The sequence below is a fragment of the Metarhizium robertsii genome (assembly GCF_000187425.2).
Source record: "Metarhizium robertsii ARSEF 23 chromosome Unknown MAA_Scf_3, whole genome shotgun sequence".
Classification (NCBI taxonomy): Eukaryota; Fungi; Ascomycota; class Sordariomycetes; order Hypocreales; family Clavicipitaceae; genus Metarhizium; species Metarhizium robertsii.
In genome coordinates this window covers 2,615,430-2,640,885 of record NW_011942171.1, presented here as the reverse complement: position 1 = coordinate 2,640,885, position 25,456 = coordinate 2,615,430, and the positions used below count along the sequence as shown (strand labels likewise).

Genomic DNA, 25,456 nt, shown 5'->3' with positions numbered 1-25,456 from the left:
AAGTAAGTACATACATATGTTCAACCAAGCTCGACATGCACGTCAACTGGCATTTTCAACATTCACGCTATGTACTCCACTGGGCTGGTGAAGATGCGCTTGGCACCTCGTCTAGGTGCTGAATGAAGGCAACTTCAAGGAGACAGACCTCGCAGACTCCATTTTGCAGTCGTTTGATTCTAACTTGATGAGTCAGTCGAAGGCTGCGGCAGTGGCGCAGGGTGCTGGTACTAAGACCAACCTTGAACATTGAAGGCAATCGATTCATGACAAGGACAAAAGGATGGTACTGGATCAGAACACGAGGACTCCCCGACGCGGTCTTTTTCAAAGAGGAAAATTGGAAATTGGAAACCAGCCGAGTCCACGCGCCAATTGGCAAGACCTTTTTTTTTTTTTTTTTTGTCCTGTTAGCTATTGTGAGACCTCCCCGGTCATTGAACCTTGCACGCGTTTCTTGCAGGGCCATGCAACCTGCTTCCAAGGCACCGGTGCCAGGCTAAACCACCGGTCGACGCCTGAGCTGAGAATCCCAGCAAGACGCGGTGCGAGGCCCACAGAGGTCTCAATTGCCCCCCGTGCCCCCCAGACGGGTGCCCTCCCGCCCAACCCGTCCACCCCGTCCAACCCACCCGGCCGCCGCCCCATCACCAGACCAAACATTGAAATGCCAGCATCAATCAATGCATTGACATGTCCAGTGGTTCGGTGCGCAGGCATCCGCACTGTACCAGTGGTGTGTGTCTGCAAGTCTAGGGCCGTTTTTATGCGACCATCGGCACTGCTCGCTGCTTGATTGGCCTGGCTGGCCGCACGCGAAGGACCCCCTACTTGGGACAGGCAATCTCTCTCGAGTCAGAGAATGGGCCTAATTTCACTGGATTCCTGTGCCGTGATCCCTATTTTCCCCTTCCACGATAAAGTTCTTTTTTAGTGAGATTGCTCTCGGTGGGTGCCCACACCAACACTGGCTTGAGTCAACTCCATGTCGAGTGTTTTGACGGTCAGTCCGGCATTCCCGGCGTCGCCCTGTGTTGAGCCTGGCCCGTCAGCTAACCAGACACATGTGCAGTCTGTATGTACGGAGTAGTGCTTGGACATATGTATGCATTCAACTACGGAGCAGCCTACCGCCTTGACTTCAGCGCCCCTCATTGTCTCCTGGGGTAATTTCAGCACAGCCGTACACGAACTCTACCAAAAAGCAAGCAAGGTTGACGGCTCATCGGGTCACCACGTAACGATGGCGCCTCCCGCCCCCGATCCGTGCCGCGCGAGTCAATGGACCACACAGCACGAGCTCCTCTGTCCACTCGACTGCCATGACACGACCACAATAATACAACCTACCTGTTGGCAAGTGGTTAGTCCACTTGGTCGCTGACGGGTACCTAATAATAGGCCCTTACGATACCGGCTGCCCCGATTGACATTGTTACCTCGTCTGGGAGGGCACAGTCTGGTGTTATACAGTACAATACGGAGTACCAGTACTAGTAGTACTATATACAAGGGTGTCGACCACTCCCTACCAGACACGACACGCGATTCCCAGGCGCTAAATGCCCATGCGACGTGCCTGCGCCGAGCAACGCCCTGGTCATTCATCACTTCCCTTCCAATTGACGAGGAAGTTCTCCGTACTAGTACTACTAGTAGTGTGTAGTGCTGCAGGACTGCAGTTCGGATCGCCGAACACTCCATTCCGATAAGGATGAACCTCAGAAACACTACGCCGTAGATCGGTATTATTTGATCGTTAGATCGTTACCCGATAATTTGGGCCCGAACATGGCGTGGATTTGGCGGGTTCGGTGAAAGCAGGCACTGTCTGGTGCAACGCCCAGTTTTGTCTTGTTTCTTGCCATTGCGAAGGGCGCAACACCCCTCTTTCATTCATAAATGGTTGTGATGTGCTGAAAAGCAAGCACTCTACTCTGCCTTCTCGCCAGAGACATGGATAACATCTGTAATTCGTTGGGTATTTTCTTTTTCATTGTTGTGTGCATCATGCACGTGTCATTTTTTCGATAGTGTTTAGGACGGTATGCACAGTTGACTGCCTACCTAGGTACCTACTTAAGTAGGTAGGCAAGTACGTATGCACTATGTACGTATTTGAGCAGGAATAAGGAATTCATTCAGGTCCGCCTGTTTCACGCGAAGACAAGAGGAACTTTCACAGCGAACCTATTAGACGTCCCCAATTTCATCAGGTCAAAGAGACGGCTGTGTTTCGTCCAAGCGGCTTACGAGGTAACTATTTCTCCCTTCAACCGGGGCCCCTTTTCGTCACCTATGTCGTCTTTGCGGGACCACGCTCCTGACTGACAGTTTTCCTTCTTCTCCTTTCCGCCATTATTATAACCTCTCCATCCTCCTGTTCCTTCCATGGTCCGTTGGAGTGTCGGCCAGCAACAAAAAAAAAAGTCTTACTCGTCGGCCTAGAAAGGGACCAGGGTGGTCTGGTGAATACATGCTCTATTTATTTACCGCAAGTTTCCAAATAGCGGTCGCTATCGGAAAAGACCGCCATCTCCCCCTTCCTTCCTTGCTTCACTGGGCATTGGCCGATGCATTACTCCATACCGAGTGCTCCGTACGCTATCAAGGCATGGATTCCTCATTCTTGCGCCGGGCGTCAGGCAGCTCTACGGAGTACTAGTTCAGCAATATAGATTACGGCGGCCAGATTTCGTGTGCTTCGTGGTGTGATTGCGCTCGCTTCGAGGTGATCGGACAATCGTGAGAGCAATTGGCTGTCCATTTTCTGTACCGGCGTGATAGATGGCTCGGCAAAGTCATCATTGCACGAGCTCGCAACGACGACAATTGAGGACACCATGGCTCCATGCGCAGCCTTGTCGTCCTGCAGAGGGCGGGTCCGCGGCACGCTTCCGGCCCCAGAAATGGCCACCGGTCTGGGATGGGACCCACGTGGTCTCACCATGGGGACGGTTGTCAGAGCAGGAGCTATGGCCCACCTCCTTTTAACGCTTTTCGCCCACCCTAGAGCTCTGGTTGAGTTCGTACTTCAACACGGAGTATTGGTACTGCATACTGTTCACGAGCTGCTGACCAGGAGGTTGTGTCTCGACTGGATAATCTGATAGTATATGTATTGCAATGTAGTATTCCAGTGCTTACTGGTGTTGTCCTCCTCGCCCCCCTGGCCTTCGTATGTTATGCATCAGCTTGCCATGGGTCCTTTGCCCTCTTCCCTTCGATGAGCCAGACTTTGCTTTATGGACGGAGTACGTATTGTAAGTTGGCATGATAGCGCATCCGCCATGCATATTGCGCAGCATAGATGTGGATTGGCTGCGGCCCTGCAAGCGACTGTTTGCTGCAGAATACCTGTCAATCGGTCAGCGTCCAAATCAAGTCGCTACGGTGAGCGTATGCGAGAAACGCGGTAGGTAGCGAGCATTAGACACATATACGGAGTAGCTTGAGGGCAAGTTCAGATGTTACCCTCAGTCTCCCCTCGGCACTGCCCTAAGCTCGCGATGCGACAGCAGATGACAAATGTCAACTGGTCGTTCCCAATGAGAGGGGTCGAAGAGGCATGGCAGCAAAGTTCGGGTGAGTGTTCCCATTGTGCTCCCTCTCTCTTGACGTCGAGTACTCCGTAGCCCTCACACATCGGGAATGCTCTGGCTAAATCGCAATGCAAAGTTATCATGGTGATGTACTGATGTACCTACGACTTCGATAGCCCTTTTTTATCATAGTGTATATCTAACCCCTAGATCATACATGAGCATGTATATTATATGTTTTCGCCTGTTCGCTGCCTGGAATTCTAGTTATCGAAATATTCACCCTGGGGGTGGGTGTTTCACCGCCCGCCAATATCAAACGCTTCTTTTTCTATGTCAAGTACATAAGCACATCACTGGAGTCACGCATCAGAACACCTCAGCTGCGAGAATAATCAACCACCCAGGTTACTAACCACCTACCTAGATAGGCAGGAAGGAGCTATACCGAGAGCTTTTTTTCTCCAGGGTTAATGTTGGCGCTAGAACCCGAGTTACATGTGCGAATATGCACATGCAGCTACCCTGTAACTATGATTGTTGTCTCGTTTACCGTGCCACACCAATGGCCCTACCGAGTGCGCAAGTGTTTGGACGCAGGGCACCATCATGCCTGTCCTTCTAGAGCGGACATGTCGCGAACATGGACAACTGAATGACAGACTCGAGTCGTCGTCCTATTGTATATATCTACTAGGTAAATGCATGCACATATTTTTCTCCCCCCCCAAGGCGTTTAAATATAGCGTTGTATTAGGTCCGATGCCAACGTGAACCTTGCCATGGGTGTAAGGCAAAGCTTCTGCTGCTGGTCAATTCGAGCTTCAAAGCTGTTAGATTTGAATTATTTCCCTGAGCTTCTTTTCCATTTTCCCCTCCGGGGGCCCTGCCTGCGGCTCTTTCTCGCCAAGTTGCTTGTGGTGTTGAGGGGCCTACGGCCAGCGTTCAACACCAAAACAGCAGGATCGCGATGATCCATAAAGATACGTACCGGAGCTAGAATTCAAGCAAATAATAATACTTTCAGGCCTTCTAGTCCAATTATAAGTTAAGTTTAAACGATATAAGGCCTGTGACTGTGATGGCGCGGCACTCAGGGACTCTCATTAGAGAAGTAAAGCTGGAAGGTATAGGTATATTTTATCCCTTTCCTCGGACTTCAGCATCCAATTGTCAATACTCTTTGCTCGATTATTAGTATACGTACAATGTGAAAAGCATAAACCTACATGTATGTATGTATGCACTAGGCGGCCGCTTAATAAGCCGTACAACCCAAAACACTAGAGCCAGAGTCGCGTGCTGACTTTACGGAAACTCTAACAGAATTAAGGGTGGTGATGCGACGGCCCCATTCATAAACCAGAGCGAGTATGGAGCAACTTCTGGTATTTGCTATTATAACACAAGATATTAGGTAACCCCAGTACCAGTTATTGCAGGGTGGGATTCCTGTTGTGCAAGGTTCGCGTCTGCTCCTCAAATAACTGCAGCCAGATCACTTCCAGGAACTTACGTCGCGAAATGCCCGACAGCGTCAAGAGAACACATGCAGAGTAGAAGCCATCAACAAAAAGCGCGCAGACCCAATCGCCACGTTAGACCACGCTGGAGGATTATCCGGTTAACCAGTCCGAGAACCAGGCGCACTTGAGCACAGACTGGCCCACGGGTTGACTACCCAGCATGTGCTTCGAGATCTGTCGAGGGCCCTAGGACTTGTCATGGTTATCTACTCATATCCAGGAAGAAGGGGTTGACGCGCTGAGGCTATTTGTGACGGCCAGTGGCCTTGTTGTTGGGGGCACTCGGTACATATTCTGTAGTCGTGGTCATAAAGCGACATCCCGACTCCCTCAACGGATAACTACTCCGAACTGTATACTATTGTATCAGAAGCTCGCTCGAGATCAAGCAAGGGTGAAGAGCCTTCCTTTCCTCACTTGCCCTTGCTGTGGTCTTCCGAGCCCCTGGTGCAGAAAGGGGGTCCAGGGCCGGGGTCTCTAGCGCAGTGTGGGCTCAAAATGTCCGGATGCCATCAAGTCGGCTTCTGGCTGTGAAGGGAGACTTTTTTTAATATGCCTTGAGGCGAGGGACAGTCAGTCGCCTGCCCACTTCCTCACTGTCACGTCAAGTTAACTTGGGAGCCCGAGAGCTCTAATGTTACCAATTGACGGGACAGTGTGCGCAATGACCCCTTCAAATAGTACTACGGAATGCGTCTCTCCCGGGCTACCAAGTACCGAGCTACCTTTGGCGACACCAGGCCCAAGTATCCAGATACGTGGCGCATGGAGCGCGGGGCACTAGCGCTGGGAGTACCGACTATCAGCCCTCTTAGTCAACGGTACTTACGTTCAAGTTACTCGACAAACTCGGGTCAACCGCAGCTTGCGACACGGCCACGCGGTGGACTCGAGTCGTCGCTCACTTTGTCACATCTAGCCATGTTATTGAACCATGCGCTCAAAGTCCGTGTCCGGACTCAGCTGGTCAACTGATGCCATGCGTGCCTCAAGCTGCGTGGTAAATAACAGCGCAAGATGCTTGGCACTGGGAGCATTCAATGTTTGTGTGCCGCCAGGACACCCGCTGGTCGGCCCCTCTGGTGCCAGCCCCAGGCACAGAGGCGCTGCCTGAGCAGGTATTTGTAGGCCACATGTGCGCAGCTTCAGAAACTTGGGACTTGGGACTAGAGCCAGCCTCACATCATGGAACCCACACAACCTCTTGTGTGCTTGTTTTAAAACGCCCCCACCAAGTCGTCGTCCCCTTAACCTCCCCGCGCCGGCAAGCACCAAGTTCTGCACCCAGCGCATTTTGCAGGTGGCATGATCGTTGCATTCGCGGATTCATAACCTGCCACCTCCAGCTCGGGGAAGGGCTGACTCGTGGTTTGGCCATGTCCTGAGAGCATCACTCAATCAGCACTCCGCCGAAAACCGACCAGCCTCCAACGTGCTCAAGTCTTCAACCGTTGACTTTCCGCTTGTCTTTGGCAACGTCGGACGTACGTCGCAGTATCTTGACCCTGCTTACCAACTTCAACTCCCCGCCTGCCACATCAACCGCTTGACGATCAACCTCTTTCTATCTGCCGCTCGACAGAGGTCCTTCTGCTCTCGCCGTCTTGTGGTAGTTTGTGTGCGTCGTTCCTCCGAAGGCGAACCCCTCTAATCCCCGCACTCGCCATGGATGGCATTGTGGGCACCGCGCCGCCTGGCACCATGTATGTGCGAGCTTTATACGATTACGAGGCAGACGACAGAACAAGCTTGAGTTTCCACGAAGGCGATGTTATTCAGGTCATTACTCAACTGGAAAGTGGCTGGTGGGACGGTGTCATCAATGGGGTCCGCGGTTGGTTCCCAAGCAACTACTGCCAAATTGTTGCGAGCCCCGAGGACTTGCCAGAACACGGCCACAACGGCCCTACAGACCAAGTTGTCGACGAACCCGACGAACCAGAGGGCTTCGATGAGAGCTTCGACCAAGATGACGATTCCGAAGCAGAAGATCCCGCTGGACTGCCGCTGGAAGGCACCGATGCTGGGGACAAATCAAGAGCCGACTTTTGGATCCCGCAGGCCACTCCTGACGGACGGCTCTTCTATTATAACATGATGACCGGCGATAGGAGTATGGAGCTACCTCTGGAATCACCCTTGTCTTCAACCGAAACTGGTCCTAGGGATCGGGCCAACGTTAACATTCCAGATAAAACGAGACCTCCGCCCGAGATGATGGCGCGCGGACTGACCCAAGACGAAGACGACGACTCAGCAACCTCTGCCTCCGAAGCCGAAGGCGAGTCCTTAATGTTCGCCTCTCGAGGCTATATGGTATGGACCCATGGAGCACACGTTGACGTACATTATATACCCCACCGCGCATCTGGTCACTAATCGTCAAATAGGGGAGAGATCGAGCTTCCACGAGCGGCGTCTTGTCACCTTCTACCTCTATGGACTCGATAAACGGTGCATCTCCAAACCGACGGAAAAGAAGCGATGGGCACCCCAACGGCAAGCAGGGCTCTTTACAGCCCCCGAATATGGCCTCAGCCACTTCCTTCACCAGCACAACATATAACCTGCCAACAACTGCAACTGTTCCACGTTCCTTTTTTGACGACGGGTCTACACCCCCTTTAACGTGGAGCCTGCTAGTTTCCAACATGAAGCGTGCAATCGACCGATACCGCGAGGCAATTACGAAAAATTGCCGATCAGAATATGTTGCGAGAGCTGAAGATATCTCGGATCATTTGCGACTTTTGCTCGCGGCCGGCTCTGGTACAACAGACAACCACTCTGGTCAGCCGTCCATCATTTCGACTAATAAGGCGCTGTATCCTCATTTTCGAGACATGATGTCAAAGTTCTCGAAGCTTGTCATCTCGTCACACATTGCTGCTGCCGATTGGCCAAATGCCGAGTCCGTCCAAAAGTGTCTACAAGAAGCAGATGGCGTTCTTCTTGGAGTATTCAGTTATGTTGAAGTAGCTCGACAACAACGTGGGGAAGAAATACCCCGTCTGTTCCCCGGCTTCGTCATTGGCAGTACCGTTGGAGGTAGTTGGCAGAACAATGGTTTGGGGCCAAGAGATCCCATCACAGCAAATTTCCTGGAAGATGAGGAGGGCCTGGTGGAGCCGTCGGCAATTCTGAACGGTAGACTCCTCGAAAGATTAGACGAACAGAAACGCATATTGGTGTCGAGCATTCGCGAGCTGGATAAGAGTCTGATCACTCCCGAAAAGATTGTTACGTCCCTTCGTCATGAGGCTGTGGGCAATAATGTATGCTCTGCAGGCGGCAAGGTTGTCGAAACCTTCAAAATGTGGATTGCCATGATTGAATCTATTGATCTTTCTTCGCTGGGAAGCAGCTTCCAAACTCCTCAGCTGGGCGATTTTGGTATCAATAAACAAAGCCTATACGACAATATTTCGGACTTGATTCTTGGCTGCCAGGCAGTTGCCGGACCGTTGGCAGATGAGTGGAACGAAGTGCGGGGCGAATCTCTTGAAAATCGTCTCGAATATGTGCGCCAGTGTGCTAGAGCACTGGAAACGAATTCATCTCATATTGGATTTTCCTTGCAACTTCTCTCAGAGCAAGTTCAGGTAAACCCGCAGCTTCCACAGCATGCCGAGTCTCGTACGCGAGAAGACTCGGTCTCACGAGCAACATTGCAACGGGGCGAAACTTTGCCATATGAACGATCTCATCAGCGGTCGGAGTCGAGATCTGCCCCTGGCCGGCCATCCCTGTTACCGGGACAATCCTTTGGTGAAGGCGACCCCCCAGCTGGCAATTTTAGAAAGGGAGACTACTCCAAAGTCAAGAAGATATTTGGGGAGGACCCGTCGCCGCAAACTGGCATGCAGGCTAGCGATGATACCCCTGACTTCTTGCGGCTTGATTACGAAAACGATGTGTCATGGGATACCAAGAGTGCGTCGCCTACGGTAAAGGGAGGTTCTCTTCTTGCACTAGTTGAACAGCTCACCCGCCACGATAAGTTAGACTCGAGTTTTAACAACACATTTCTTCTCACCTATCGGTCCTTTACTTCAGCGCGAGAGCTGTTTGAGCTATTAGTTAAACGGTTTGGCATACAGCCACCAGATGGTCTCAGCCAATCAGACTTTGAATCCTGGCGTGATAGGAAGCAAAAGCTGATTCGTTTTCGTGTTGTGAATATCCTCAAGAGCTGGTTTGATAGCTTTTGGATGGAGGAGCAGAACGATGAATCTAGACAGTTGATTCGCGATGTTTACACTTTTGCAAGAGACACCGTCAAATCCACAGAGACCCCAGGGTCAGGCCCTCTAATGGCTGTCTTGGACCAGCGACTGAGTGGGAAAGAAGCCGGTGCTCGTCGAATGATCCAAACACTGAACCAAAGCACGCCAACGCCCATTGTTCCAAAGAATATGAAGAAACTGAAGTTTTTGGATATTGATGTCACAGAGTTTGCTCGCCAGCTGACCATTATCGAGTCGAGGCTTTATGGCAAGATCAAGGCTGCAGAATGCCTGAACAAGACCTGGCAAAAGAAGGTTGCGGAAGGTGAACCTGATCTGGCACCCAACGTAAAGGCATTGATTCTCCACTCCAATCAAATGACCAACTGGGTTGCGGAGATGATTCTTGCCCAGATGGATGTGAAGAAACGAGTTGTCGTGATCAAGCACTTTGTCGCCGTAGCAGATGTATGTTTCACTACGTTGTTTCCATACTTTTCAAGTTGTTTTTGGGCCCCCATCTCCTGCTTACCTGCTAACCTGAAATACAGAAATGCCGGAGTCTCAACAATTTCTCTACCCTGACTTCCATCATCTCAGCCCTTGGAACAGCGCCGATTGCTCGACTAAAGCGGACTTGGGACCAAGTGCCCCAGAAAACACAAGGAGTCCTGGAAACTATGCGCCGCGTAATGGCTAGCACCAAGAATTTTGGCGAGTATCGCGAGGCTCTTCATGCAGCTAATCCGCCATGTATCCCTTTTTTTGGTATGTATAGAAACCAGACCTGCTTTTGAGTTCTCACTAATGCATTGATTAGGCGTCTATTTAACCGATCTCACTTTTATTGAGGATGGCATTCCCTCCATCATTAAGAAGACGAACTTGATCAATTTTGCAAAACGCGCAAAGACTGCAGAAGTAATCCGGGACATCCAACAATACCAAAACGTGGGATACTCTTTGCAGCCTGTCCCCGAACTGCAAGATTATATATTAAGTAACATGCAAGCTGCCGGCGACGTACATGAAATGTACGACAAGAGTTTGCATGTGGAACCAAGAGAGCGAGAAGACGAAAAGATTGTGAGGTACGTACGTCGCACAGCGGGCGTAGCCGCCATGGTATCTGGCATGGAGATACTTTCTGGCGCGGCTTTTGAGAAAATGTCATCATCAGTCTCGCCTACCCGTTAATGCCTGGCAAGTTCTCGCCATGACTGTTCCCTTTCTAAAAGAACGTTTTTTTTTTTGGAAAAAAAAAAGAAAATTGAACATGTGACTGACTATTATATTTTTACTACTACAGGGTCTTAGCTGAATCTGGGTTTCTTTAAGTTACAAGGACATGAAATAATGAACCTAGTCAACGAACCGAACCATTCAACTAGTCTACTCAACCAAGTTGAATGAAAAGAATTTAATGCACACCTCATCTATAACACAAGAGTGTTATCACCACGCACACGAAACACTTCGCAGAGATACCGATCAAACGGCGCAGGGGAGTTCTAGCAGAAATTTGGGCAGATGGCCCGATCAATTGAAGATGTACTAGCAGCCGAATCGTGTCTCGATAGGGACAGTCAAGGCCCCGCGTCTACACTTGGTCTTCAGCTCCAGTTGACTCTGCTTCCCTCGTCTTGTGGATTTGCAATGTGGTGTGGATGGCTGGGACGCGTGATCATCCTGGCATAGCTGCAAGAACTCCAACTACTTTACTTGGTCAGCTTTCCCAAGGGGCACGGCCAGCGCCTAAATTCTTAGCCTATCAGTGGCTAAATCTATATCGAGATGGATTGGGGCAGTACTTTTTAGGACCGACAATGTCCCTGTTGACTTTGTTCTGATGCCCCGAATTCACTGGTGAATGGGCTAATCAGATCGGAATGCTGTTTTCTATTGATGCAGCGCCACGGTCAACGTTCCGCCGCTATGTTCTGAGATGATGCTTGTGTGCAGGCTGGAGTTCTGCATATTTGGAGACATGAGGACTTTTTTTTGGGGAGGGGGGGTTGAACTCCTTGGTGAGACCAAGCTAGCTTGTATTTCGATTCTTGTCCGGTCGACTTGAGTATTGCTGGCAATGATTGCGGCCGATGTGTCCTGATGTATTTAGATACGAGCGATGACTGTGGCGATAATATGGCATACTAAAACAATGTACATGGGGCATTTGTAAACTTAGTCATACAATATCATTGTTTTCGTGGCTACCGTGACATTGAATCACTGCATGGTATGAGGTATGGATCTAGAAGCGCATGATACTTGAAAGTTTGTTTGGTAAGCTAATAAAGGGGCAAGGGGATGAAAGAATTCCTCTTTTAATGACCAGCCAGCCGATCCCAAGAAGTAGCAATAACCCAGATAAACACATGTTCCTGATTGTATCACACAGCCTCTCCCACCTTGCTAAAGTAAACTTTCTGCAACATGGCTCCTATCAAGACTTGTGGATGTGCAGCTTGTCCTTGATCTTTTCTTTAAGGGTTGGCTTTCCATCCTTGCCGCCGCTTCCAGATGAAGACGAGCCAGGCTTGGGATAGTCCATACCACCTTGGCGGTCGACTCGCTTCTCCTCCATGAGACCTGAGCCGGGAACAATATTGTGTCAGCGCGAAATGGGTTGAGCTTGGCGGATTGGAAGTTGTGAATTTTCAATTTCATAGGGGCTTCAATCTGCATGACTCGACTGGAAACTGGGAATGGCTGTGTATGTGGGTGAACTGGGCAAGACTTACGATCAGCCTCTCTCCCTGCGCCGGGATTTGTCGCGTCAAAGTTTCCGCCGTCTGCAGCGAGGCCTGTGGTCTTGACGTATTGTTCGCCCGTTCCTTTGCTTTCAGAGCTCTTGTCCTCCGCGTGGCCGGCGGTGGCGGCGTCGCTTTTTGCGGATGTAGATTCGGATCCGGCTTGAGTGTTGCCAGCGTCACCGCCGTTCTCTTTGGCAATGGCCGCGAGGGGCCTGGGGCCGTCATCTGCCTGTATGCCTTTCTCGTCGCCCTTTTGGACTGGATCGTCGTCGGGCTCGCGGGTGGTGCTCTCTGTAGACTTTGATTTCGAACTGAGGGCTTCTGTTTGTTTCTTACTGTCTTGCGTCTCTTTCAAGGACTCGTCTTCTTCTGTGGCAAACTTTGAGTCTCTCCTCTCCTGGTCTCTGGGGTCTGCAATCACATCAACTTAGTCTGCCTTTCTTCGCTATTACAACCTTTTTTACGTTGGTCGTGGGTCACTTACCAATATTGCCACCGTCGTATGGCTCGCCCTTTGATACGTCTCCTTGAACGCCGGAAGCAGGCTCGTCATGCTCTGTGCCATCTCCCCATACAGCTTTCGCTGCGGTTTGTGCCATGTGGCTGATGGTTTCCATGGCGGCTTCGGGATTTGCGAACACTCTGCGATGCAAGTTTTTGGCACGAGAGTGTGTGGGAGAATTTGCTTCGGCTGTAAGAGGTAAAGGTTCAAAGTAAGACACGTACTTGACACGTCAAAGAGGCATGTAGGTAAGTCTGGAGCGTTGACAAATCGAAGGGGTTATTGTTGCTGGAGGGCGTTTGATCAAGGATAGCCTTCATTAGCGGGCTATTTATGACAATTTGGGGATTTACACTTTGTTACACAAACAATGTGCTACAAATCATAACTAGAACCAGCAGCAGGGTTTTCTCTGACGTCGTAGCAGTACGAAAGGGAGATGCGATATGGCGTATGGTGTATCAGGGTGAGCAATAATTGGTCCAATTTAGTGGCCATCCTTGCCTCTTTCCCTTTGCTTCAGACAGCAGCCGCCAGTCTGAGGGCCACTTTGGTGGAAACCTTGCGCAGCAAGCAGGATTTCAGAGCTCCCCTTTGGTTTTGTTCTGATTAGTAGTCGTAGCCAGCCGGGAGCGGCATGCTTTTGGAAGAGAGCCGACAAGGCCGAGAGGTGGCCGCGTCCGTGTGCCCGATTCTGAACAAGTTTATGTCATTCCAAAGTCCCGTTGGTCTCGGGCGTCAGCCACAAGGCGATTCGATGGAGCCATGTTATGACGATGTTGTCGATCGGTGCGGGATGGTGTGTTGACGTCGGATAATAAAAGCACTAGGCCTTGCTTGCATGGATGACGTATGACGTCTTGCCAGCAATCGCATCGTTGGATGCGTGTGGCGCCTGGGGCCCATGTGACGGAGGAGGTACCAGCAGGGTTTAGTGCCATCAAATTGGTTCCACCTGAGCGACAAGAACATTGAACATCAAAGGAGGAAGGCAGCGACGGAGACGACTGCCAGGCTGCAGGCGACTTTCAGCTCCCAAGGAAGATCTTCCTGAACCACGTGGTATTCGAAACAGAGAATGACGTTGAGCCCCGTCTACTTCCAGGTCAGGGCAAAGAAGGTAGGTTGCGCTGTAACCTAATGTGCCTAAGTAGCTCGCCCCGACGAAGAGGAACATAGTATAACCAAATGGTGTCTACAGGGAAATTAACGTAGCAGGTCAGGGTGAGCCATAGTGTTGAGTGAAGCGACATTCCAAGCCTCAGAGTAGCCGGCTATGTATACCTGGTCCATGAACTAGAATTCGGCTATATCTAGTTGGCTCCGAGGGTCTGTCATAAGGAGGACGACCATCCCTGGCAAGAGTGACGGTGCCAACATAGGCTTGCTCCAGTCATAATGTTAGGCCAAGAGTAATCTACTAGAGTGTTATTCTATCAAGGTCAAAGTAGAGTCTGCCACCCTAGGGCACGGGCCAATCTTGCGACCAATCCCAGCGGGTTGCTTCTAGTTCTATCATCTCTGTTGAACAGGCGAACACTATTCTTGCCGAGTATAACGGTCATTGGGAAAACGTAAATAGCGTTAGCCGTTGACTCTGTGCTCGGGCTCGAAACGTAGGTCTCGCCAAATAGTGTTACATATGTCGCCCTATACGAGGTCCGTATTTTGCCACTCTCGACGGCGGTCATCCCCAGATTCAATCGCCCGACATGCATCATAGTCTGGCCGCTTTTCAGAAGGCGCTCATAATCAGATAATCAAGTAGGAGGTAACTCGGATCCGCAGTCTGGACGCATCATCCCATAGGTCCTCAAGAAGGAATTGGGGTTCAAATGTTGGGGGCAACGACTGGCCAGTCAATCAACTGGCTCCAAGTCAACTGATCCACCCCCCACTGGCTGGTCTATCCCTGCTGCCACGCGGTCTGCCCCAACATTTGAACCGCCAACTGATGCGTGCAGTTCAACTAGCTGCCTGCTCGTGGCCTCAAGTCTGCAAATCACTGGTGCACATCCTGACCCTCGGGCTTAGGGACGTGGACATGGACGTCCGCCATCGTCCACCCCGATATCCAGACCTCGAGTCGGACTCTGTCAACCCGAGGTCCGTAGTCCGTACGGCGTACACGCGGCCATCTCACTCAGCCTTGCGACCATGAATCGAAGCGCAGAGTGAACGCTTGCTCGCAGCTCACACTACGTGGGCATGCACACGTTGGTTTCTGCATTTCTGTGGTTGTCGAATCGTCCTCCAAGTAACCGCGCAGTCGTCATCACATGTAAACTCGAAAGCCTTCCGAGCATCCCCCGACTAAAGAGTATGCGATTCTTGGGCCTCGTTTTACCTGTCCTCAACCTCTGTCTCGCAGCCCGCCAAAGCCCCCTACCGCCTCTCCATGTTGAACCCTCGGGAGAGCGAACATGGACTGCAGTTAGTCATGGTCAACGACCGCGGCAACATATCCTGAACCCTCCTGCGTGTGCGTGCCCATCTTCTTTTACAGCCATAAACAAACCAAATGTCCTTACACTCAACTGACCTTTGATTTTGCCCAGTGGTCTCTGTGGAAGAACACGACATCAACTTTCCGCATCGCCCGTTCCAGCCTGCCTCTGGCTTTATTGCCCTTGGCGACTCCTACTCAGCGGGTATAGGCACCGGGCTCAACGGAACAGAAAACAACTGCCGTCAAGGTCTGCATGCTTATCCGGTTCTAGTCCATAGAGATCTCAACCGCGCTCGTGGCCATCATGACAATGCAACGGAGATGCAGTTTCTTTCCTGTACGGGCTCTACAATTGGTGACATGCTCGCGGGGTCCGACCATAGCCAGATCGATGGCCTAAATGCTACGACAGATGCAGACTTTGCGCTTCTGTCCATTGGTGGTAATGATCTTGGCTTCTTCAACATCATGAATAGCTGCATCTTTCGCTTTTATAGCTTTTACTCAGGAACCTGCGAAGATGCCTTACGCAATTCTGAAGAAGCCCTTAACGGTCCCGAGTTTGAACATGACCTTCGTTTGGCCATTATGGAAATCCTCGACCGTGTACAGTGGGAGAAGAGGCCCTGGTTTACCATTACGGTCTCAGGGTACGCTCGCTTCTTCAACGAGGATACCGAGGACTGCGACGAACGGTCCTTTGGAGTGTGGTGGCGCGGGCCCAAATTGAAACGCAAACTTCGCCGCAGGATGAACAAGATGGTCCTTTCAGTAAACGACAAGATTAGACGCTCAATTTCTGCTATAAACGCCGACTTTATAGAACCCAGGGTCATGTTTGTGGACTACGACGATGCTTTCGAAGGCCATCGTTTCTGCGAACGCAACGCTACTGAACCAGATTATTCCAGAAACGAAACATGGTTTTTCCTTGTCGGAGGCAAAGACAACCACCATGGCTTCCAAAGTCAGCTGACAGGGTCCGACCATAGCGAACTACTTCCCCGGAGCTCACCACTGATAAATCCAGATACGTGTTTGGATCCTGCTGAGAAATCAGGCGATTGGGGTGAGTTGGCCTTATGCTTGATGGCCAAAGCTGCGAAAGAAGATCCTTCCCTTCGAACTAGCCAAGGAGAAATCATTGCCCAAAACTCTATGTGGTATGTGCCTACATATTATGGCAAAACGTTTCACCCTGTAAGTGCTGCAAATACCTTTCATGGCGTTGGCCTAGCAGTGTGCAATGACTTACACTGTCTTCTATTTACGTGAGCTGACATTGATTTTCGCCATGAACAGCGGACGTTGGGACACATGGCAATTCGTAACCGCATATACAGGCTGTGGAGTGGAATGAGCCCAGACACTTAGATGCAGGTCTTGGCTTGAATGTGGTTCTTGTTCTTGCATAGCTGTCCTTCTAACAAAGCTTCTCATGCCACCAAATTGCATATCAGATAAGAACGGAAAGATGTACAAGGAAATGAAATGAAATGATGTGAAACGAGAGAAAGCCATCCAAGGGCATAACTTGGTGTATGGCGTTTCTTGAATACTTAATTATTGAAAATTTTATACAAAATTGCTTCACGTGAGGGGCGAGACGTAGGTTGCAAGAACCCATGTATTAAATGTAAAGTGTAATGTTATGGATCCCGGTATTATTTGGATGCTTCAGCGCACGGTGTGAACGGGTCGACGGAGGGTGGGTCATTGAATCCGGGGTCAGCATCGTGTTTCGGACTATTGATTTCCCTCTTCCGAACAGCGAGTCTCGTGCGTCGCGCGACATGTTGGGTTGGACCAGTACTAGATGTCCATGCGCTGCCCGATTGCTACGTCGTGCGTCGTGTATTCCATGACTATTATATTTCTTTGTATCATTCGTAAGGCGTTGCGCCGTGGATGACATAGTCGCAAATTCCTTGGGTGAAGTCACCGACATACCAGCAGTGTTAAGCAGCTGCTTGGTTACGAGAAGGGCAAACCGACATGGCGCCCGACGCCGAACCTCGCAAAGGCAAGCCAGGCTCTTGTTCCAGATCATCCAAATAGCCGCTAACTATAATGCTTAGGTGATGACCCGATCAACAAAGTCGTTTTGAAGAAGGAAAGCAAATCAGGCACCATAAAGCTGAAGAAGCCGCCCCCGAAGCACAACAAGCCAGGAAACTGGAGGGATGGTAGTGTTGTCGAAGGTACGTTAACCGCACACCTACGGTAACATTGAGCCGCCTCTCATGTGACACTATTAGATGAGAAAAAGAAAGCTGTGAGCTCCCCCTCGACCTCGGTGGCTTCTCCTGGCCCAGTCGTGAACCAACTAGACGACACCGCTCGAGAGACCTTTGCGACAGGACGGCCTCTGGAGGATAGCCCAGATCTCCAGCAATGCAAGCACTGCAAGAAAAGTATTTTAAAGACTGCAGCCAAGGCCCATATTGCGCAATGCCTGAAGCTGAAAAAGGAGAAGGCGCAGAGGAAGAAGGAAGCGCGAGAAGCGCGAGAGAGGGCTAAGGAGGCAGCCAGGGAGGAAGAAGCTAGAAAGGCTGATGAAGAAAATGGAGAAGATGATAGTGACGACGACGATAAAAAAGGAAATGTGGCGGGTAAGAAAGCAGGCAAGAAGCCCGAGGATGACAAGAAGGGCAGCAAAAAAAGGAAAGCCGACGGCGAGCCAGATAAAGGACCGAAGGCGAAAAAGAAGAAGGACGAGCCTAAAGCCAAGGTTCCAAAGCCTAAAGGTACGAAAGTATCAATCTTTGCCATGGGCGATGAGTATAATCTGGTTGGCTAACGAGGAATATCAGGACCGGTTGATGTTGAAAGGCAGTGTGGTGTCATACTGCCCAACGGGCAACCATGCGCTCGATCGCTTACATGCAAGAGCCACTCTATGGGGGCAAAACGTGCTGTTGCAGGCCGTTCTCTTCCGTACGATATGCTTTTGGCAGCATACCAGAAGAAAAATCAAGCAAAACAACAAAGTGAGCTTCCTAACCCCTCTAGAGACCCGGCGCATTCGCGCTCCTTCATTTATAATGTTGACTACTAATCACATTTTTCTCCTCCCTTGCAGAGGCTGCTCTTGATGCGAACGCCCCCGTTGAGGACGAGGATGACGCGAACAACGGTCCTGTTGACTCTGACGAGGAAACCGGAGCCGTAATGAGCGCCTTGTCCCACTGGCATCCCCAACCGCTTATTCCACAACCTGTTTTCACTCCAATCAAACGACAATATCAGCTCTCTAGACTTCATGAACAACTACAACTAGCAACGAATGGAGGTCGTACCAACATTTTTCATGTGGTAGGATACGGCGCTCAAAAACTCCCGGAAGGACACCCCGGACTTGTTGAAGGGGAAGATGCACCAGGCGAGCCAGACATTGGTGCCTTGGGCTTTCCTGCTTCTGCCAGATCATCGAATTTTGGTGCCGCAACCGTGTCACAGAGACGGCCATCAGTAACAAGCCGCGGTTGAAATACGTCGGGCGTGTTCTTCGTCCTGGAGAATCTTGAGCTAGCCTTGTACTCTTATCTTTGGACCTGGCTTGACTACGTTGGTTAGGACGACGCTTTTTTATATTTAGACATGCGGATGAACTTACTTTCGCATAAGTTTTGGAAGCGGAAGTGCGGATTTGGAAGGATTTTATTTCTTTTTCTGTGTTACTCTTTTCAATGGGCAAGTTTGGAGTGGCGCCACTTCTTTCAGTTTTACTTTTGTTTTAGATACCAACGGGGATGGCGTTTTGACACGGAAGCATAATGATTTCACGACTGGGAATTGGACGTTTGGCTTGTTTCCCAGACAATGGTATGGACAGCGACAGAATACAAACGGATATCAGCATACAGGGGCTATTTTTTGGCTTGCGGGCTCTTTGGCGGTGGCTTTGTAGTGATAACGCATGACATCATGCAGGCATTGCACCAGAAACTTGAATTACATTACGTGGCTAAGCACGCAACATTGTTGAGACGTCGTATGTGGTAACATTCATATTCAGATCATAGGCAACTACTATGTAGCCTGTATGCGTCGTCCATTATAATGTGTTTAGCCGAGGCCATCGTGCGTGGGAAACTGATGGAGTTGCCGTTGATCATTTTGGTCAAGCACCGCCCAGAAGTACGTACCCAAGTATATGACGTCAATTGTCCAGATAAACCGTCGGCTGAGCTTCCTCTGCACAAGACATCATTTGACAGGAAATGCTTTCAACCTCGGCTCTCATACTATTCCAAAGTCAACAGGACCCCGTTCAAGATTTTTTTGTTTACAACATAATCTTTGCGTCACTTTCGACTTTGGGTGCACCCGACACAGCCAACGCATTGATTTGCACTTACAAGCTGCAGCTTGCAAACAGCCGCCTACTTGACCATTTCCATCCGCCGGCCTGTCTGAGCCAGAACATGCCTTCTAACGCGGCACTCGACGCCCTGGGCCATGCTATATCTGGCTCAATAGGCACTGGGGTCTCGACCGCTGCCATTTTCCCTCTTGACCTCGTCACAACGCGATTAAAAGCGCAACGCCAGATGAAGAGCTCAGACCACTATGACGGAGTAATTGACGGCCTAAAGGTCATTGCCTCACATGAAGGTGGCATCGCAGCCCTCTACAACGGGTTGGGGCTCGATATTGGTAAATCCTTGGTGGACAGCTTTCTCTTCTTTGGCTTCTATACCTATTTACGCCAACAGATTCGCCATCCACGTGTAATACAAGAGCTCGCCATGGGAGCGCTCGCCGGCGCGTGCTCCAGAGCAATTACGACTCCCATCTCAAACGTAGTCACCCGGATGCAGATGCAACCAGATACAGAGTCATTGAGCCAGGCACTGGCTGACATCAAGAAGGAGAGTGGTATCTCCGGCTTGTGGTCTGGTTATTCCGCCACTCTGATCCTCACCATGAACCCCAGCATTACATTCTTCATCAATCGCCGGCTTGCGAAGCGTATTATTCCTGCCTTGGAGGAGGAAGATGTGCCGGTTGCGTGGATTGCCTTTCTTCTGGCGGCATTCAGCAAATCAACTGCTACCATTGTAACCTATCCATTTCAAACGGGACGAACTCGACTGCAGATGCCGATTGACTTGGGTTCTGAAGACTCAACGAACTGCGAAAAGGGGCTAGAGACAAAGTCGCTGGCTCAAAACACAAAACCCCTGATCTCTCGAATCCGCGGCGCGCTCGATAAAACAGTATTTGGTGTCATACTCCGAATTATCACCAAGGAGGGTCTGCGTGCACTCTATGACGGACTCCGGGGAGAATTGTTCAAAGGCTTCCTAAGCCACGGCTTGACAATGGTGACAAAGGGACTCATTCATCGCCTTGTCATCCGGTTGTGGATTCTTTCACACCCGCAGCTGCGCAAACGGCTGCAATGAAAATGAGGAGTCCAGCGTGGTTTCTGATATATGCCAGCAACGCCCAAACGCATCTTGTAGCGAAAACCCCTTGGCCGGAGTACAATCCGTATTGCTGCTTCTTGAGAATCAACATTGAAATGCCACGCCAGATCGCTCCACGGTGTTGGAGCCTCGAGCGGAAAACCCTGTGCCCTCCGACTTCAGCAAGACCAGGCCAACTGGCAGTTTGCTAGTTGATGGGTCATGCTTTGCAGACTTGCCGGCTATAGGGGTCTCACATACATAGCACATGAGCGGTACTTCTTGTGCGGAAACTTCCTTGCTTGCGGGTATTAGAAACTTCTTGACGCAGCTTAGGCACAAAACATGGCCACATTGCTGAGCCATGACTGGACTTGAGGAGTTGGATAGCGTTTTGAGACATGAGGGGCATGTCCATTGACCGCCCTTTGTAGACTGATCTCTGCCTTCTTGAAACTGGATAGTGACTAGCTTTTGCATTGAGATGGCGTGTGGATTGTCTTCCGTCGATGCAGGACATGTTGGTGTGGTCTTGGTTGCCTTATTTTTAGCGGGGAGCTTACTATCTTGGACGTCTGGCGTAAGAGATGGCGTCCAGAATGAAGGAAGTGATGGTTTGGCGGCCTGCGTATAAAGAAGAAGAAAAGAGAAAACAAAGTTAGCGATTGTCCACATAGAAGGGGGGGTATAGCATATATAGGTTCTTTTTAATATGGGAATAAACAATTACCCGTTCATCCTCAATATCTTTCCTTGCTTTTGCTTTGTCTTCTTTGGCTATGCGAATCAACTCATCTTCATCCAGGGTGAACTTGCGTTTAGCACCGGCACGGGCGGATTGTGCTTCTTGATCCCACGAGTTGTCTTGGTTCGAATGAATGCCCCCCTTGTTCGAGCCAGTCAGTCCCGCCTGGGTCAGCTCAAAATTAAGGACGGCCCTTTTTTGATCCTCATCATCGTCGGCGGCCTTCGCACGAAGCGCCTCATGCTGGGCCTCACGACGGGCTTTCTCTGCCCTCTTAAGCTCCTTCTTCTGTGCCAATAGATTGGCCAAGGCGCACTCGCGGCAAAAAATGTCGCCTAGTCGGCAGGCAACTGGGTCACGAGCAACCTCTAAGCAAAGGCCGCAAGATCCGAAGGGGAGAAACGAATCGCGATTCAGGCGAGCGGAACTGGAGGACCAATTGGCCTTGGCGAGAGCTCGCTCGTGCGAGGTAAAGACGGCACGAGAGGTGTTTCGTTTACCTGGAGCAATCAGCTTTCATCAGATTGTGTGCCATAGAATGCAACGTGTATGGAATCTCATATCCAGGTCGCCTTACTGTGTGACATGTTGGGAAGCGTGAAGGATGCTTCCTAGGAGAGCAAAGCACCAGGACCTTTGGTGCACCAACTCACTGCGACAGATGGTTAAGCAGGCTACCAGTAGCAACAATAATGTGAACAGGCTGAGTTCTAGGTAACTAGTAGTGGCTTATGAACGGGCAAATCTCGAAAGCTACCGACTCTTTGGCTGGCGAATGCACTGGATTTGCCGAAGAATCGACTGGTTTGAAGTTTTCTGAATATTGCAAAGCAGCAGTCAGGAACTACGGTGCACAGGTCTGGATATCTGCAAGTAGATTGACTTGTTCCACTGGTCCACCATGGCTGGTGGCGGGCGCGCCTAGGCGCATCAATTGATCCCTGCAGCACTTGAGCCTCTGAAGCTCCGGTAGACGTGCCCAAGTATGTACAGAGGTAACTTACCTTAGGTACTTACCCAGGGATGCGGGACCCGGTCAGCCAGGCATCAATTGATCCAAGTCGCTCGTCTCTCCATATGTTCTTGAGCCAACGTTGAAATTTCATCGTCGCGGCCAATTGTGCCCGTTTGAAGAAGTTGAACCCTCCCAACTACCTAAGTGCCTAGTAGACACCTCTAGGTACTTAGGTACGGAGTACCTGGTTTTTCTTTCCTTTTTTTTTCTCGGTGTAGAGGGCCGAAATCACGATAAAGGGAGATATTTTCGTAACAGCTCCGATCCTCCATGAGCAGTAGCCCGCGAGGCAACGCGTGAGCCGACAAATGACTGTTTTTTAAGCCCATTTTCACCAACCTCGTCGAAGCAAAACCGAATTATATCATGTCTAGCCCGGCCCCGGCCACGCGCAACAGCCTGCCATGGCGCCTTGGTTCGATCGCTATAATGGGCACTGTGGGTGTTGTATCTCGAGGCTTCTTATACGGACTCAACAATGTCGAGGTAATCGGGCTGGGCCATTTGCTTGAAACCCTCGACCGTCGACGGACTCAAGGTCGGGAGCGAGGTCTCTTGACAGTATGCAATCATGTGGCTGTGTAAGTTAAAAGCACTCGAGTCTGCTTGAGTGTCGTCATTGCATTGTTTTCTCATAGCATACAACCTCTCTATTCATATACTGCCTGATCGATCCTATGCATCTTTTATCCGCTAACGCAAGAGGGAATGCAGTCTCGATGACCCTCTAATATGGGGGATCTTGCCTTTCCGTTATACTGTCAACCCCGAAAATCTACGTTGGGGGCTGGGTGCGCATGACATCTGCTTCAAAAACAAGTCAGTCGCTCCCGGCGCGTTCTAACTCTTAGTGGACGTTGGTGTTGTATTCTACATGCCAGCTTTGTTTGTGAAATTGGACCTCTTGTTGACGCCGACGATTTCTGTCAGGCTCTCCTCAACCTTTTTCAGCCTTGGTCAAGTTCTACCTACCCGTCGACTCTGGCACTCACCACTCGGTGGCTTGTTCCAACCTACCATGACCCAGGCAATTGGCCTCCTATCAGGCCCCGGCCAATCAAGCTCCTTCAAGGACCTATCCTTCTCGACGGACGGGAAGGACTCTTTTCCTTCGCCGGCGGCATATTCTGCAAATCGTAATTCGTGGGTTCACGTATTCCCAGAAGCCTGTTGCCACCAGAGTCATGAGAGCACTTTACGCTATTTCAAATGGGGCATATCGCGGCTCATACTCGAAAGTGACCCGGCTCCAGAGTTTATCCCAATGTTCATTCATGGCACACAAGATATTATGCCAGAAGACCGGGGGTTTCCAAGGTTCCTGCCTCGCATTGGCAACAAGATACGTGTTGTCATCGGGAAACCAGCCAATGTTGACACTGTCTTTGGACGCGAGCGAGAGAAATGGAAACAGCTCGTGCAGAAGGGTGATCCAGAGATTCTCACCCACGGCCATGAGGCTGTTCAGTTGAGAATCCAGGTCGCAAAGTCGGTGCGAGACGAAGTTGCGAAACTGCGAGAAAGCATAGGCTTGCCGCCTGAGCAAGATGAAACAGCCGCTTTAGCTAGCACTTGGTCCAAGGAACCGAACAAACGAAAGTTCAAAAGTCCAGTCGATGGCAGCCTTGTAAATAGAGTCTAACAAGCATCCTCTAGATTTGACCTGTCTAGAAGAGTGTTGAGCAAAGATTGATGCGCTGGAAATGTACGATTAGCATGCTGTATTATCCGTCCTCCGAGGATACTTTTAGAATAATTGCAACGCAACCTGATCTCAGTGGTATCACAGGCTTATTAGGTTCTAGTTTATCTACTAATCCCTCGTGACTATGACGTGACTCAATGATGCAAAACTCGTTCTAACAGAATACTCGCTGTGACCCAGAAAGAAAGACAAAGAAATGTCAAATGCCAAAAAAGTACAAAGAGCATGCCATCTCCCAAATCTAGTGTGACACAAAAGGGAAAATTCAACGACCCCAAAACACCGTCGTCTCCGTTATTAACAATCATCAGGTTGCCGAGACAAAGAAAATCTCGAATTCTCCAAGGATCGATCCTGTTTCCAACGAAAGGAGAAGCCCTGCACCCCTAAGGGTGTCTAATGCACCGCACAAAGGACTTTGGCGACAAACCTGCCCAGGAGTCAAGATGTGGTCCGAGCTTGTAGGGACCAAGTTGCTGCATTCTAGTAAGTATCGTAATTCTGCGCTGGTACACCTTGTTGGTAGGCCCTTGCCTGGGCGTGCAGTGCCTGCTGCTGCTGGTGTTGCTGTTGCTGTTGCTGATGCATGACCAAATCATTGAACCAAGGGTGTTGAAGAGCGTCGTGGGCACTAATTCGCAATTCAGGACGCAGTTGCAACATTCGCTGCAACAGATCGATCCCCACAGGGTCGATGGCTTGAAGGATGTTGCGGAGGTCCTGAGTGGCATACATTTGGAAGGTGGGCTTATAGTCTGGGAATTGTGCGATGCCGGGCCAAGTGCGCTCGGTGGGCGTGCCCATAATGCGAAATATCCTGACAATCTGGTCCTCGTTGGTAGTGCCTGGGAAGAGGGGGCGGCCAGTATACATCTCAGCCATGATGCACCCTGCGGACCATATGTCGATGCTGGTGTTATACGTCCTGCTGCCAAGCAAGACGTCGGGAGCGCGATACCACAGGGTGACGACTTCGTTAGAAAAAGTATTGACGGGGATGCCAAATGCTCGTGCCAGACCAAAATCTCCGAGTTTTAATAAGCCTTTGCTGTTTATGAGAAGGTTTTGAGGTTTTAGGTCGCGGTGCAGGACTCGGTTCTGGTGGCAAAAGTCGATGCCCTTTAGGAGCTGATACATAAAGCTCTTGATAGTGGCGGGCTTCAGAGCCCCTCGCTCGCCATGCATGTCCATGTATCGTTTGAGATCACCGTCCATATATTCGAAGACGAGCATGAGCTTGTTCTCTGTGTGGATGACGTCGTGTAAGGCGACAATGTTGTCATGTTTGAGCTCCTTCATGAGAGAGATCTCTCGAATTGCAGTCGACGGGGTTCCCTCCTCGGAGTCAAGATGTATTTCCTTGAGAGCGACGAGTTCTCCGGTCTGCCGATTCCTACCTTTGAATACCTAGATGCCATGGCTTCAGTCAGTTGATTCATCCGCTAGCTGATACATGTGCGCGCGAAGTGCGAGGCCGCAGATTGGTGGGTATACAAACAGTTGCATAGGTGCCTTCGCCCAGCTTCTCCAACTGCTGGAATGAGCTGGGATGTCTTTTACCATCCATGATGTAAGA

At 50.4% G+C, this 25,456-nt stretch overlaps 7 protein-coding genes across 7 annotated transcripts; 4 read left to right on the top strand and 3 right to left on the bottom strand.

Annotated features, from left to right (window-relative positions):
- Positions 1–6,733: 6,733 nt before the first annotated feature.
- Positions 6,734–10,491, top strand: MAA_03615 (RasGEF protein; the record flags this gene model as incomplete). The annotated part of the gene is made up of 4 exons (XM_007821613.1): positions 6,734–7,384; positions 7,459–9,762; positions 9,846–10,062; positions 10,115–10,491. 4 exons carry the CDS (start codon positions 6,734–6,736, stop codon positions 10,489–10,491), a joined length of 3,549 nt encoding a protein of 1,182 aa, XP_007819804.1.
- Positions 10,492–11,740: 1,249 nt separating this feature from the next.
- On the bottom strand, positions 11,741–12,667 carry MAA_03616 (glycine-rich cell wall structural protein 1; the record flags this gene model as incomplete). The annotated part of the gene is made up of 3 exons (XM_007821614.1): positions 11,741–11,886; positions 12,039–12,461; positions 12,535–12,667. The coding sequence occupies 3 exons, from the start codon at positions 12,665–12,667 to the stop codon at positions 11,741–11,743; spliced, it is 702 nt and encodes a 233-aa protein (XP_007819805.1).
- Positions 12,668–14,874: 2,207 nt separating this feature from the next.
- Positions 14,875–18,490, top strand: MAA_03617 (esterase; the record flags this gene model as incomplete). Its single annotated transcript, XM_007821615.2, has 6 exons — positions 14,875–15,034; positions 15,111–16,070; positions 17,080–17,202; positions 17,260–17,748; positions 17,815–17,991; positions 18,084–18,490. 6 exons carry the CDS (start codon positions 14,875–14,877, stop codon positions 18,488–18,490), a joined length of 2,316 nt encoding a protein of 771 aa, XP_007819806.2.
- A 734-nt stretch (positions 18,491–19,224) lies between these two features.
- MAA_03618 (Mitochondrial substrate/solute carrier) lies at positions 19,225–20,412 on the top strand (the record flags this gene model as incomplete). The annotated part of the gene is made up of 1 exon (XM_007821616.1): positions 19,225–20,412. The coding sequence occupies one exon, from the start codon at positions 19,225–19,227 to the stop codon at positions 20,410–20,412; it is 1,188 nt and encodes a 395-aa protein (XP_007819807.1).
- A 108-nt stretch (positions 20,413–20,520) lies between these two features.
- MAA_03619 (uncharacterized protein) lies at positions 20,521–21,747 on the bottom strand (the record flags this gene model as incomplete). The annotated part of the gene is made up of 3 exons (XM_007821617.1): positions 20,521–21,039; positions 21,146–21,660; positions 21,738–21,747. The coding sequence occupies 3 exons, from the start codon at positions 21,745–21,747 to the stop codon at positions 20,521–20,523; spliced, it is 1,044 nt and encodes a 347-aa protein (XP_007819808.1).
- Positions 21,748–23,193: 1,446 nt separating this feature from the next.
- On the top strand, positions 23,194–23,817 carry MAA_03620 (tafazzin; the record flags this gene model as incomplete). The annotated part of the gene is made up of 1 exon (XM_007821618.1): positions 23,194–23,817. One exon carries the CDS (start codon positions 23,194–23,196, stop codon positions 23,815–23,817), a length of 624 nt encoding a protein of 207 aa, XP_007819809.1.
- A 546-nt stretch (positions 23,818–24,363) lies between these two features.
- MAA_03621 (Protein kinase, catalytic domain protein) lies at positions 24,364–25,447 on the bottom strand (the record flags this gene model as incomplete). Its single annotated transcript, XM_007821619.1, has 2 exons — positions 24,364–25,287; positions 25,379–25,447. 2 exons carry the CDS (start codon positions 25,445–25,447, stop codon positions 24,364–24,366), a joined length of 993 nt encoding a protein of 330 aa, XP_007819810.1.
- Positions 25,448–25,456: the final 9 nt, after the last annotated feature.